The sequence below is a fragment of the Phascolarctos cinereus genome, unplaced genomic scaffold (genome assembly GCF_003287225.1).
Source record: "Phascolarctos cinereus isolate Bilbo 61053 unplaced genomic scaffold, phaCin_HiC Scaffold_8;HRSCAF=390, whole genome shotgun sequence".
NCBI classification, from domain to species: domain Eukaryota; kingdom Metazoa; phylum Chordata; class Mammalia; order Diprotodontia; family Phascolarctidae; genus Phascolarctos; species Phascolarctos cinereus.
The window spans coordinates 8,392,068-8,406,132 of record NW_027556291.1 but is presented as its reverse complement, the minus strand read 5'-3'; the positions used below and the strand labels follow the sequence as shown (position 1 = coordinate 8,406,132).

At 41.6% G+C, this 14,065-nt stretch overlaps 1 protein-coding gene across 3 annotated transcripts in view; it reads left to right on the top strand.

Annotated features, from left to right (window-relative positions):
- The window catches only part of KLHL13 (kelch like family member 13), a 137,720-nt gene that overhangs the window by 110,391 nt on the left and 13,264 nt on the right, over positions 1-14,065 (top strand). For all 3 annotated transcript variants that reach the window (XM_020963438.2, XM_020963439.2, XM_020963435.2), the window contains exon 6: positions 12,407-13,202. In XM_020963438.2, coding sequence (XP_020819097.1) covers positions 12,407-13,202 — 796 coding nt within the window. The remainder of the gene's footprint in view (positions 1-12,406; positions 13,203-14,065) is intronic.

The window sequence follows — 14,065 nt, the reverse complement described above, 5'->3', positions numbered from 1 at the left end:
AAAACATGGTTTGGTGATGCTTTTCCAAAGAGATTTCCTTTTATAACGTCAAATCTTTAAATCGCATTAAATTTCAGTTACTTCACAACAACTTGTCATTAATATTTTATCATAATTTTCAGTTCTTCAAATCATTCAAGAAATAATTTATCCAAAATGTATCGCAAGATAGCTTTTAAAAAATGAAAGACATGAGTGTATCTTTTCACGTCTCCATGCATATCTTTAACTTGTAAAATGTTGTGATACAGAGATTTGATTTTTGACTTTCTTGCTTTGAGTGATTTCCTAAGTGAATGATCTCTCTACTGTATCACATGTTTGGCTCAAGGAGAGAAAAAGCTTCGCTTATTTCCCACGCAACTTTGTATTGCCCTTACAGCATTGGCTGCTGAATGACTACTTTTTATTTCATAAATTGTGACACGTTACTGTCATAATTTAATTGTGGCTACTAAATGACTCTTTTTTTATTTCTTAAATAGTGACAGGAGTGTTTTTTCCAAGGAACTGAACAGGAAGGTTCTCCTGGCCAGCCAGCCTACACTGTCTTCTTTACAACCCCCTCCCCCAGTACTCTGCTCCTAGTCCTTCCTTCTGGGGACATCCTTCTTCTGGGAGATAGCCCTAGTGGTGATACTTAAAAACAGCCTGCTTTACCCCTTTCCTTTCTCCAGGTTAAATATTTCCAGAATAATTTATTCAGAGCTGGAATTATCACTAGTCATTAAAATGATATTTTAGCATGTTACCTTTTATGCTTCTCCAAATAAAGGTAACTATATTTAAATGAACTTCGTAACTAAATACCAAGTTAGTCTTTTTTTTTTCTTGCTGTTGATAGATAAAGCACTTTGGTAATGGTTGATCAATTTCTATAGACTACTGTGTTGGCACGTAACTTAGCTGAAATGTGAATTAGAACCACATTGTTTCACCTCTTTGAAAATGCCTTTGTCTTCTGAACCATTCAAACACTGACTTGAAGATTAGGCTTCAGCCTCGCCACCTCTTGTAGGCTTTGTAACCAGTGTGTAGCTTCCCATTCTTGTTTGGACATCTGTGACACCTCTCAGTGTTACAGAGGGGGGGGTTAGTCTTTCATTGCTGGGTATCCCCAGCCTTGGGAACATTCTCCTGCCTTTTAGTTAGGTTCTCTTTACACATGCACTTTTGCATAAAGACTCATGTACTCAACAAACCTCTGAGGAGATGGAATCGTGGAGTTTAGGCCTAGAAGAGAGCACAGAGGCCATCTTGTCCTGTGCCCTCATTGTCTAGGGGAGGGGACTCTTCTGTTTCTACAGAAAGCCAACCCCACAGGCCCCTCTCCTTTCTTTTTGCACACGTAGTAGCATTACGACCCCTGCAAAGGACATCTTTCCCCAGGAGACCAAAATCACATTCGTGGAACTATCTCCTTGCACTTCTTTCTCTCTTGCCCATCTTTTCCTTTGTCTTCTTTCAAAGGGCGGTCTCAGTTTTGAGTCTGCTTGTTTCTCCTCTTCCTCTCAGCTAACAAATGCATCTTCAAACTTGTCCCTTTGCTTGCTTCCCTTGCTGATAAGAACTGCAGGCTTCAAGTTGCTGATGATACATTTCAAAGGAAGATTAATAATAATAATATTTTTTCAAATCAAAGATCCAGTGAAAGTTCCAATCTTAAGGCATCACATTCAGGATTAAGGCCTTTTCTTAAGCTGCTAATCTCTAGGAACCCAAAAGTATGAAAGAACCCAGTCTTCACTTTAGGCTAGTATTTACCATGTGCCACCCACAAAAATACCTACCTCTTGGCCTGTTGGCATGTGGCTGTGGGCTGTAGTGCAAAGCTTTGGGTAGTAGAGCAGCATTAGTTTATTTATAATGAAACATGAAATTAAAGCACAGGGAGATAACAGACAGCCCCCCCCCCCACATACCACCAGTAGCAATACGATATGCATGCCACATAGGGCTCTACTAGCTGATTTCTTGCTGCTCTATGCTTTTGGAGAGGAACTGCAGCAAAGACAGTGTTGAGTATCAAAGAGCCCACAAAGCACCATGCTTTTGGCATGTAGTACCTAACAAATGCTCGTCTTCATTCTTTCAAAACATTTATATTTGCATTTGGATTATATTTTTATACTTTCAAAGGAATACAATCTGGTAGCTTATATTGTCCCTTCAGACAAAATAATGGAAACAATCCTGAAATCCCCCATTTGGGAAAAACCTAAAAGGTTCTTCAGTCAAACCTGTGCCTGAAACATGAATCTGCTCCCTGATGTCACCACCCAGTGGTGACCCAGTCTTTGAAGGTCTTCAAATGATAATTTACTCTCTTCCTCCCTAGGGGGGCCTTTTCCATTTTCAGATAACTCCAACTGTTAGAAAGTTTTTTTCTTGCCTTGAGCCCAAAGGTGCCCCCTGTGCCTGCTGGTGCTCGTTCTGCCATTTGAGGTCGACCAGAGTAAGTCTGATCCTTTTCCATATGACAGTCCTTTAAGTAGAAGTCCCTTGGGGACCAGAAACAATTTTTCTTTTTATTTCTTTTTGTACCCCCAGCCATAACACAAGGGCCTGCACAGCTTAAGCTCTCAAAGATATCTGGCATTGAATTGGAATCATTAAAAACTGGGCTCCTGCCCTTTTCCTGCCCTGTTCCCCTTCTCTTCTGTAGTCACAATGCTCCCCCCACCCCGTTCTTTCAACCTGCCTTTATGTGGGATGGTTTCAAGTATCCTCAGCAGCCTGGTCGCTGTCCTTTAGCTGTGTTGTGACTTGTTGATGTCTTTCCTGAAATGAGGTACCCAGACCTGGCCGCTGTACTCTAGCTGGGGTCCAACCAGGGCTCAAGACAGAAGAACCTCAAGGAAATGGAAATGTCCAGTTAATTGTTTGGAAATGACCTCATTATTTCTCTTAGACAGTCATTAAGTCTGGTCCTGTTTCTTTGCCTCCATTGTCAAATCTCTATTTTCAAGTTGTTCTTCGCCACTGTTGGGCCAGAGGCTTATGTCTAGAGGGAATTAGTGTTCTCCATCTTTCCATTATCTAAACTTGCCTTTTTTCCTGGGCACATAAAATGTATTTTTTCTTTATTAAAATATTTTTTAATGCTAGCTTTGGTTTTTATTTCACCTTCATACGTGACTTTCATTTAGCAGTCTCTCTATTCAGAGAGCCATCCCTTATCATGACAATTAAAGCAGTCCAGCAAACGTGACTAACACATCAACTGAGTCTACCATATACAGTTCTACCATTTTAATGTTCTACTATGTGGTTCAGTATCTAGAACAGGTCAGCCGCTGTGGTGGCTTGTTCTCAACCCCATCCCCCTATCTACCTTCCAAACCATCCCATCCCCCTCTCTGTGGTTAGCCTGCTGCTTTCCTGTTACCTTGGCTTTACTTTAGTCTCCCTGCACCACCAGGAACTGTTGTAGCTGAAGTGCTCTATGCTGAAGAGAACTAGATTTAGGAACTTTTCTTTCTATGTCATATTACCTGGGTGATAGTTTCAGGTGAATAACTACCAATAATTAACTGTTGCATATTAATAATATGGGCCTTTTATTTTTGGTTGTCCCTTCTTTGCATCTTTGGATCTCTTTATTGTTAGAAGGAGCAGGAATGAATGCTCATTGTCCTCCCACAGCACTCTTGCTCTATGTGAGCTCTCGAAAGGCTCAGTTCTTTGCACCAGGAAGGGAGCATTCTGGGAGATTGCACATTACAGCAGCTGTCTTTGTGAACTGGCTGCCTTGTCATGGTCCTTTCCAGGTCCCTATATTTAGGAGCATGAGAATCCTGACATGTAGAAGTATTTTTCTAAGTACCTTTAATTATTATGTAGTTTCTTTTATTCTCTTTTTTGTACCTTTATTTTAATCAAAGGGAGTTGAAAATGGAAGGGAAGAAGTTAAGTTGCTAGGATCTCATTTTTTATTCCTATTTCTAAATTATATAGCATTGGTCTGATCTTGGATTCTGATATATTTCCCATCCTGATGTACCATGTGTATGTGTGTGTGTATGTGCGTGTGTGCATGTGTGCATTTGTTGAGTGGGGATCTTATGCTCTGAGTAGGCAAAAATGGAAGGGAGCCCTTGCCTGGAGAATCTCTGCAATAGGATGCTGTGCCCCCAGCCAAGGTTCTGCCATGCCTCCCTCTACCACTTAACAAGGCTAGTGCAGAGCCATGTCTTGGGGGGCTTCCTATAACTAAAATCATAACAAATCAGAAAATAATGGGTCATTAATGTAACAGGTCTAAACACCCATTTTGAAGATCAATCTAGCAAACTAGTCTGCCATGCAGTGTACTGTGGGGCTAGGTTCATGCTGGAGGACTGGACTGACTATACCTTGGGAATTCCCTTCCTCTTGGGCATCTCCTGGCCATGGGGCGCTTCTTGTTGCATGGGCAGCATTACCGAGAAGGAGGGCGAAAGTCTGAGTAAAGAAAAATGCTCAACAGGGTGCTGCCCAGAATTAAACTCCGTTTTTGCATAAACATTCTTTGAAAATTGTATATGGTGACTTTCTTTTTTCAGAAATAGTGCTTTTTGTGCCCCATGGAGGGCCTCAGTAGGTATGATATCCATTACTATCAGCCCTTTTTTCGCTTTTTACCAAAAGGAAAATCCTGACTGTCCACCATGCTGTCTTAGCCACCTGCTAATCTCTTATGATATTTGCATCCAAGATTTGTATGACATTATGAAGACACACAATATCAGAGTAAAGAGGGCCCTGACTCAATTACTCATGGCTTAGTTTTTAATAGGCATATTTGTATGCTGGCCTTGTTTGCTGAGTTTATCCCCAGCATGACATTTGCTGATGCATTTCATTTCTTCAAGTAGAGATTTAGTATGCAAATGACTAGGGAAGAGGAGGAGGGGAGGAGAGCAAGAAATGAGGGACCAGTGAGCCAGGGCTGCTCACAGAAACTCTAAAGTTGAATTCTTCGTTGGGCTATATTTCTACTTTTGAAAGATCAATTCCTGAGGGCAGTGAAAAAAAGTCCCATTTTTGTTGGCACACTCGAAGTGTCTACAAAGCTTCCATTTCTTCTGTCACCAGCTATGTGGAATTCTCTCTCTCTCTCTCTCTCTCTCTCTCTCTCTCTCTCTCTCTCTCTCTCTCTCTCTCTCTCTCTCTCTCCTCTCCCTCTCCCTCTCTCTCTCTCTCTCTCTCTCTCTCTCTCTCTCTCTCTCTCTCTCTCTCTCTCCCTCCCCCTCCCCCCACTCTCCAGAGCTAGATCAAATCCAGTTACACTGAATTCAGGGGACTTGGCAAATTCTCTCATATTTTTTGAAGAGGGTTATGGCTTGGGCTTTGGTGCACCTGATTTTCTCTATGGGAACTAAGCTAAACGTCTAGAGCTTTGGCATCTATATTTTTGGTATTTATTTGATATTTGTATTTACTGAAGATTCTGGGAGGGGTCTTGCACAGGAGGAACTGGGAAGCAGTTGAATTTGCTCCCTCTGCTCCCTGCCCAATTTCTTACCATCTCCTCCATTCAGAGCCCAGCAAGAGCCAGCCTCTGCAGAGCTTCCCTCTCTGCCGCCAGCTGAAGTAAAGAAGAGTGAGGACTTGGCTTTCCCAGAACTAAGCTGAAATACAGAGAACCAGCAGAGAGAGAGAAAATAGAGAAGTGTCAGGGGAAAGGCCTGAGTTCAGGTAGTTATGTGACCCTGGGCAAATCAATAGGCCTCTGAGTGTCTGACGCAACTCTTGTTTATATGTTGCAGAGGAATTGATGATCTGCATTTGTGGAGGAAGTTTCCATACCACAAGTTCCTTCCCTCAGTGAAATCCCAGGCTAGCCTACACTTTGTGTTCTCTCTGAATCCCAGAATGTCAGAGTTGGTAGGGACCTCAAGGCTGTCTTTGTCTGACCAAACACCTCTTGGCACCATCCCCTTGAGTTGGTCTTCCAGCCACTACCAATGACTGGAAAACTGACTCTTTCCCTCATTGGCTAGAAGATAGAAATTTTTGTAGACAAAGCAAAATGAAGCCAGCTGTAGTAAGATTGCCCACATGCTAATGGAAGCAGACAGTGACATGGACAATTACAAACAACAGCTTGTACCCTGTTTTCCTTTACTAGTGTAGACGAAGATGAAGGTGTTGGACAAAGCTGTAGAACCTAGCAGCCTAACTGGGGAGATGGGATGTGGGCAACCAGGTACAAACAAGATACAGACAAAGATAAAGCAGAGGGAGTCTCGGGGGGAGGCCCTAAGATTCAAGAGGACTAGGAAAGACTTCTTACACAAGGTAGCATTCTAGCTGAGACATGAAGGAAGCCAGGAGACAGACATGAGGAGGAAGAACATTCCAGTCATGAGGGACAGCCAGCAAAAATGCCCAGTCAAGCAATGGAGTGTCATGTGGGAGGAATAGCCCAGTGTCACTGGATTGGACAGTGCTTGGAGGGGCGGTGTCAAGTTTGAGAAGACTGGAAAGACAGGAAGGGGCCAGGCACTTTAGGAAGGGCTGCAAAGGCCAAACAAAGGGTTTTATGTTTCATCCTGGAGGTGACCAGGAGCCGCTGGAATTTTGAGTAGGAGGATGGCATGGTTAGACTTGCACTTACTTAGGAAGATCCATTTGACAGCTGATCAGAGGATGAATTGGAGTGGGGAGGAACTTGGGGCAGGGAGTCCAACTAGAAGGCATGGACCCTGGATAGTGACAGTGTCTGAAGAAAGAAGGGGGCACACGTAAGAGATGTCAGAAAGGGAGGACCAGTAGGACTTGGTAACTGATTGGCTATGGGAGATGAGAGAAGGTGAAGAGTTGAAGAGGACTCCAGCGTTTGGAGCCTGGGTGACTGGATAGATGGTGCTGTCCTTCAGCACCAGAGGGAGAGGGGAAGGTTTCGGGAGAAAGAGAATGAGCTTGGTTTGACATGTCCATTAGGCAGTTGTAGATGAGGGACAGGAGGTCAGGAGATCAGGTGTCTAGTATTCTGGTGAAAAAAAAAGTAGCACTCAAGTTTGACATATTTGACTTTACATCAGCTGAGGAGCAAAGGAAGCTGAGAAGAAATGTGTTATTTTATAGCTCTTGATGATTGACTGGGCGATGCTTAGATCAAACTCTGACTTTAAGATCCTGCCATATACCTGACCAGGGGCTGATGACTGATGTATACTTGGCTACTTCTAGAAGAAACTTGGGGGAGCAGGGCACTGAAGGAAGGAAGGAGAGAGAGACGGAGAGAGGGAAGAGCATGCATGCGTGTCCAAAGTGGCATGCCTTCATCTTCACCTCCAGAGCCTTTCATTTTGCCCTCAAGGTTGAAATACTGCCAGTTTGGCCACTTCTTAAAAAATTGCTTGCTGTCTTGTATATGTGGCACATGTCCAAAAGCAAGCACCAATTATAAACAATCTTTTTCTGTGTTTCAGTTATAAAAATGATCATACACTCAGCTTAGCAAAACCATAATCGGCTAAATGTACCAAATGAGAAGTCAAAATCTTACAACCTTTTGAATTTAATAAGATTGAACCAGTAGCCAGGACTAAGAGGATGGTATTTTCACTGTACTTTGCCTTTTCATGCCACACGTGGAATCTCACGTTGACTTCTAGATACTGCATTTTTGGAAGGACATCAATCACCTAAAAGAATAACCAGGATAGTCAAGGGCCTTGAGTGTGGGCCGTATGAGCATTTGGAACTGGAAATGTTTAACCCAGAGAAGAAAAGAAGGGGCAAAACATATGCTGACTGTGTCCGTGTATTTAAAGGACTGTCATGTGGCAAGAGGGATCAGATTTGATCTGCTTGGCCCCAGTGCGCTAAGCTGGGAGCAATGAGGGGCAGTTGCAGAGAGGTCAGTTTAGGCTGACCAGGAAAAACTTGCCACCAGTTAGAGTCTTGGAGTGGAAAGGGCTGCCTGAGGAGGAGGTGGTGGGCTACATCTCTCTCTGCAAGCCTTCAAGCAAAGGCCCCATGATTATTTGTTGGGTGGGGGCTTTTGTTTTTAAGTTTTCTTGATACCATTTGATTTTTATACCACCTTCAATTCCTGACACCCCCCCCCAAAGAATTCAAAATAATTGAATCCTCCAACATAACAAAGAAAAACAGTTAAGCCAAACTCAGCCGTGTCTAACATGATTTGCCTCACTCCATAGCTGTTGCCCCCACCTGCCTTCCCCAAAGGGGGAGTCACACAGGTTTCCTCCACTGTTATCCAAGCCCAGGCCTGAGGAGGCAGTTCAGCTGAGTGCTTAATGCCTTTCAGAGCTGTTTTCATGAAGGTTGAAGGTTGTAGTGGCATTGAGTACAAACTTCTTGCTCTGTTCCTCTTCCCATTTGATTGCACAAGTCTTTGGATTTCTCTGCATTTCAGCTACGACGTCAGAGGAGGTTCTTGTTGAGGTAGGGGTCAGACTAGAAGACTCAGGAGGTTCCTTCTGATTCTGAGGTGCAGGATGCCCTGGAAAGTGCATCAACATGCAGACTTGGGTGGATTTTGGTGGGAGTTTTCCCCCTAAAAACATTGAACTTTTAAATAATTTAATTTTAGTTTTCAACATTTACTTCCAAAAGATTTTGAGTTTTAAATTTTCTCCCCCTCAATCTCCTTCCCCCTACCTCAGATGGTGTGCGATCTGATATAGGCTCTACTTATACATTCCTACAAAGCCTATTTTCACATTAGTCATGATATATAGAAGAATTAGAACCAATAGGAAGAACCACAAGAAAGAAGAAATAAAATAAAACATCAAAAGAAAAGGAGAGCAAATAGTATGCTTCCATCTGCATTCAGACTCCATAGCTCTTTCTCTAGGTGTGGATAGCATTTTCTTAGATCCTTGTATTGCTGAGAAGGGCTAAGTCTGTCAAGGTCAGTCATTGCACAACATGGCTGTTACTGTGCACAGTGTTCTCCTGGTTCTGCTCACTTCATTCAGCATCAGTTCATGCTAGTCTTTCCAGGTTTTTCTGAAGTCTGCCTGCTCATCATTTCTTTTTTTTAAAAATTAATTTATTTTGATTTGTCAACAATCACTTCCATATGCTTTTGAGTTGAAAATTTTTTCCCCCTTCCTCCCCCCCCCCCCAAGATGGCACACGATCTGATATAGGCTTTACATTTACATTCCCATTAAAGATATTTTCACATTAGTGAAGTTGTAAGTAAAAATTACAACCAATAGGAGGAACCATCAGAAAGATGATACAAAACTCAACAGAAGGTAAAAATAAGTGATAGCGATTCAACTTCCATAGGTTTTTCTTTGGATATGGACAGCATTTTCCATCCTGAGGCCTCTGGAGATGTCTTAGATCCTCATAATGCTGAGAAGGGTTCAGTTTAACAATCTTAGTCATTCCATAACGTGGCTGTTATTGTGTACAAAGTCCTCTTGGTTCTGCTCACTTCACTCGGCATCAGACAATACAAGTCTTTCCATGTTTTTCTGAAGTCAGCCTGTTCATCATTTCTTATAGCACAATAGTATTCCATTACATTCATATACCACAACTTGCTCAGCCATTCCCCTATGGATGGGCATCCTCTCAATTTCCAATTCTTTGCCACCACAAAAAGAGCTGCTATGAATATTTTTGTACATGTGGGTCCTTTTCCCATTTGTTTGATCTCTTTGGGATACAGCCCTAGAAGTGCTATTGCTGGATCAAAGGGTATGCACATTTTTGTAGCCCTTTGGGCATAGTTCCAAGTTGTTCTCCAGAATGGTTGGATCATTTCACAGCTCCACCAACAATGTATTAGCGTTCCAGTTTTCCCACATCTTCTCCAACATTTATCATTTTCCTGTTTTGTCATGTTGGCCAATCTGATAGGTTTGATGTGGTACCTCAGAGTTGTTTTGATTTGCATTTCTCTAATCAATAACGATTTAGAGCATTTTTTCATATGACTATAGATGGCTTTAATTTCTTCATCTGAGAACTGTCTGTTCATATCCTTTGACCATTTATCAATTGGGGAATGGCTTGTGTTCTTATAAATTTGTCTTAATTCTCTATATATTTTAGAAATGAGGCCCTTATCAGAGACACTGGTTGTAAAGATTCTTTCCCAGTTTTCTGCTTCCCTCCTAATGTTGGTTGCATTGGCTTTGTTTGTGCAAAAACTTTTCAATTTAATGTCATCAAAATGATCCATTTTGCTTTTCATAATGTTCTCTATCTCCTGTTTGGTCATGAATTCTTCTATTCTCCATAGATCTGAGAGGTAAACTATTCCTTGTTCTCCCAGTTTACTTATGGTATCAGCCTTTATATCTAAGTCCTGAACCCATTTTGACTTTATTTTGGTAGATGGTGTGAGATTTGGATCTATGCCTAGTTTCTGCCATACTCTTTTCCAGTTTTCCCAGCAGTTTTTTTCAAAGAGTGGGTTCTTATCCCAGAAGCTGGGGTCTTTGGGTTTATCAAATAATAGATTACTATAGTCATTGACTACTGTGTCTTGCATATTTAACCTATTCCACTGATCCACCTCCCTATTTCTTAGCCAGTACCAAGCAGTTTTGATGATTGCTGCTTTATAATATAATTTAAGATCTGGAATTGCTAGGCCACCTTCCCCTGCATTTCTTTTCATTAGTTCCTTTGATATTGTAGACCTTTTGTTTTTCCAAATGAATCTTGTTATTATTTTTTCTAACTCTATAAAATAATTTCTTGGTAGTTTGGTTGGTATGGCACTGAATAAGTAAATTAGCTTAGGTAGGATTGTCATTTTTATTATATTAGCTTGGCCTACCCATGCCTGCTCATCATTTCTTATAGCACCATAGTATTCCATTACATTCATATACCACAGCTTGTTCAGCCATTCCCCCAGTGGATGGGCATCCCCTCAATTTCTAATTCTTTGCCACCATAAAAGAGCTGCTATAAATATTTTTGTACATGTAGGTCTTTTTCCCAGTTTTATAATCTCTTTGGGATACAGACTGAGAAGTGGTATTACTGGGTCAAAGTATATGTACAATTTTGTAGTCCTTTGGGCATAGTTCCAAATTGCTCTCCAGAATAGCTGGATCAGTTCACAACTCCACCAACAATGCATTAGTGTTCCAATTTTCCCACATCTTTTCCAACATTTCTCGTTGCCCTGTTTTGTCATGTTAGCCAATCTGATAGGTGTGATGTGGCACTTCAGAGTTGTTTTTATTTGTCTTTTTATTTGTTTTTTGTTTTTTTGGGGTTTTTTTTGGCTAGGTAATGGGGTTAAGTGACTTGCCCAGGGTCACAAAGCTAGTAGGTGTTATGTGTCTCTAATCAGTGGTGATTTAGAGCATTTTTTCATATGATTATAGATAGCTTTAATTTCTTCATCTGAAAACTGCCTGTTCATATCCTTTGATCATTTATCAATTGGAGAATGACTTGTATTCTTATAAATTCAATTCAATCCTCTATATATTTTAGAAATGAGGGCTTTATCAGAGACACTAGTTGTAAAAATTATTCCCCAGCTTTCTGCTTCCCTTCTAATCTTGGCTGCATTGGCTTTGTTTGTGCAAAACCTTTTTAATTTAAGGTAATCAGAGTCCTGCATTTTGTATCTCATCATGTTTTCTATCTCTTGTTTGGTCATAATAAAAACATTGATTTTTAAAGAAGTGATAACTTCACATAGGCTTTCCATACGTTCCATTTATATGGCACTGAAATATTCATTGCCTTTAATATACTAATTGTTGGACATGTAGATTGTTGCCCAGATAGTTTGTTTTTCCAAAGGGAGCCACTCTGAATTCTTTGAGGGAGAAAGCACTTTTGAGCTAATGTCTGAGCAACGACACTCTTGGGTCCACAGGTAGCATCACTTTTGTACTTTTTATTGGTTCTTGCCTAATGGTGCTTCCAAGGGAAACATGACCTTTTAAGAAACCAAGAGAAAAGGGTAGAGGTGGATGGGAGGGAGGCTGGTGCTGTGTCCTGCCAGTGTTGTGAGATGGTGTTTTTGTTTTATTTTTTCAAATTGGCGAATCTGGCTTATGATTGAAAGGAAACATCTAATTCTTCTGAATATTTTCGGAATTTGGATTTGACCAAAATTAAAAACATTTTAGGCTATACATATTTGAGCAGGGAAAATAATAGCTCTAGTTGTCTTGAGTCCTACTGAGTTTCAGCATTTATCTGACTTAATTGATTAGGTGGTTGCTTTGTTTTTTCAGCCTTTCCCTGAGTTAGACAAAAAAAAAAGTGATTTGAGTTTTCTATTCACTATTCTACTGAGATATGAGCATTTGCTTATATTCTTATGTAGTTTCTGACTTAACTGTGCTATTCCAATGTATACCAAGACATGCCCCAACACATGCACACATATGTACATATATTGCACCCCACCACACAAAGCATCATGATCCCTTTTGTCTTCACTGAACAGGTCTCTTTAGACAACTGTGTTGAAGTGGGACGCATTGCCAACACCTACAACCTCGCAGAAGTGGACAAATATGTGAACAACTTCATCCGGCAGAACTTCCCTGCCGTCCTGAACAGCGGTGAGTTTGTGAAGCTCCCCTTTGAGCGGTTGGCCTTTGTGCTTTCCAGCAATAGCCTTAAGCACTGCAGTGAGCTTGATCTCTTCAAAGCCGCCTGTCGCTGGCTCCGCTCGGACGAATTGCGGATGGAGTTCGCTTCCAAACTAATGAAGAATATTCGCTTTCCCCTGATGACACCACAAGATCTCATTAATTACGTGCAAACTGTGGACTTTATGAGAACGGACAATACTTGTGTGAACTTGCTTCTAGAAGCCAGCAACTACCAAATGATGCCCTACATGCAGCCCGTGATGCAGTCAGAGAGGACCGCCATCCGCTCCGACAGTACTCACCTGGTGACCTTGGGAGGCGTCCTGAGACAGCAGCTAGTGGTCAGCAAGGAATTGAGAATGTATGATGAGAAGTCCCATGAATGGAAATCTCTAGCCCCCATGGATGCCCCGAGATACCAGCATGGCATCGCAGTCATTGGAAACTTCCTCTATGTCGTTGGCGGCCAGAGTAATTACGACACAAAAGGCAAAACAGCCGTTGACACGGTCTTCAGATTCGATCCTCGTTACAATAAATGGATGCAAGTGGCATCGCTGAATGAAAAGCGCACCTTCTTTCACCTGAGTGCCCTCAAGGGCCATCTGTATGCCGTGGGTGGCCGCAACGCAGCTGGGGAACTGGGTAAGTAGGGGTGGAGGAGGAGGTGGCTCTTCCTGGCATTGACAGTCCCACTTCTGACATAACCAGCTCTCTGAAATGAGAAGCCAAGGCATGGCACCAGAGTTTCATTGTGGGAAATTCTTCTCTTTGAGGAGCTTCCAGACATAGTCTCTGTACCTTACCTGGGTGCTGTGTTTGGCTCCTGGCTCCATTTCAGATACAGCTTGAAAATCAGTCACTAGATTCCGTATGAATTTATTTGGCTCACATAAGGCAGTTCTGTAACTTGAATGACAGAATCATTCTGTGGTTACAGTTTCAATTGTAATAGCAACTTGGCAGGAAATTAGGCCAGTTTACCTTAGTTTCCATTTTTATATACCTCCCCCCTCCCCCATACTTTCCAAGTATTTTGTTGAGCAGGTAAAATGAGTCATTTTAGTAGATTAACAATGGCTTTTTTTCCTTCTAGATAGTCTTTGTTACCTTTTAGAAACATTATGATAAGATAAAGATAAGCTCCCAAATAGATGAAATAAAAGATGTTTGTCATGTTCCATGATTTACTTTGTGTAGTTCCCAACCTTCTGACCAGCTCAATCCATTTGCATGGTACTTAGAAAACATTTTCTCTTGGTGAAAACCAAACTTGGGCTGCTTGCTCTAAGCTGTCCTTGTGCACTCTACTTGATTATGTTGGTAACTTCTTTTTTCCTTCCTAAGCCATGATTGCTCGCGATTACAGTTTAATGTATTGGTGCTTTGGCTGCCTGTAATTAACTATACAAGGTGTAATTTTCTTATTCTGAATCAAATTGGAGTAAGAAGGCTTCACAAAAAGGAAATCAGGAAGACTGCAGCTCCCCTTTGGTAAACTCAAAAGA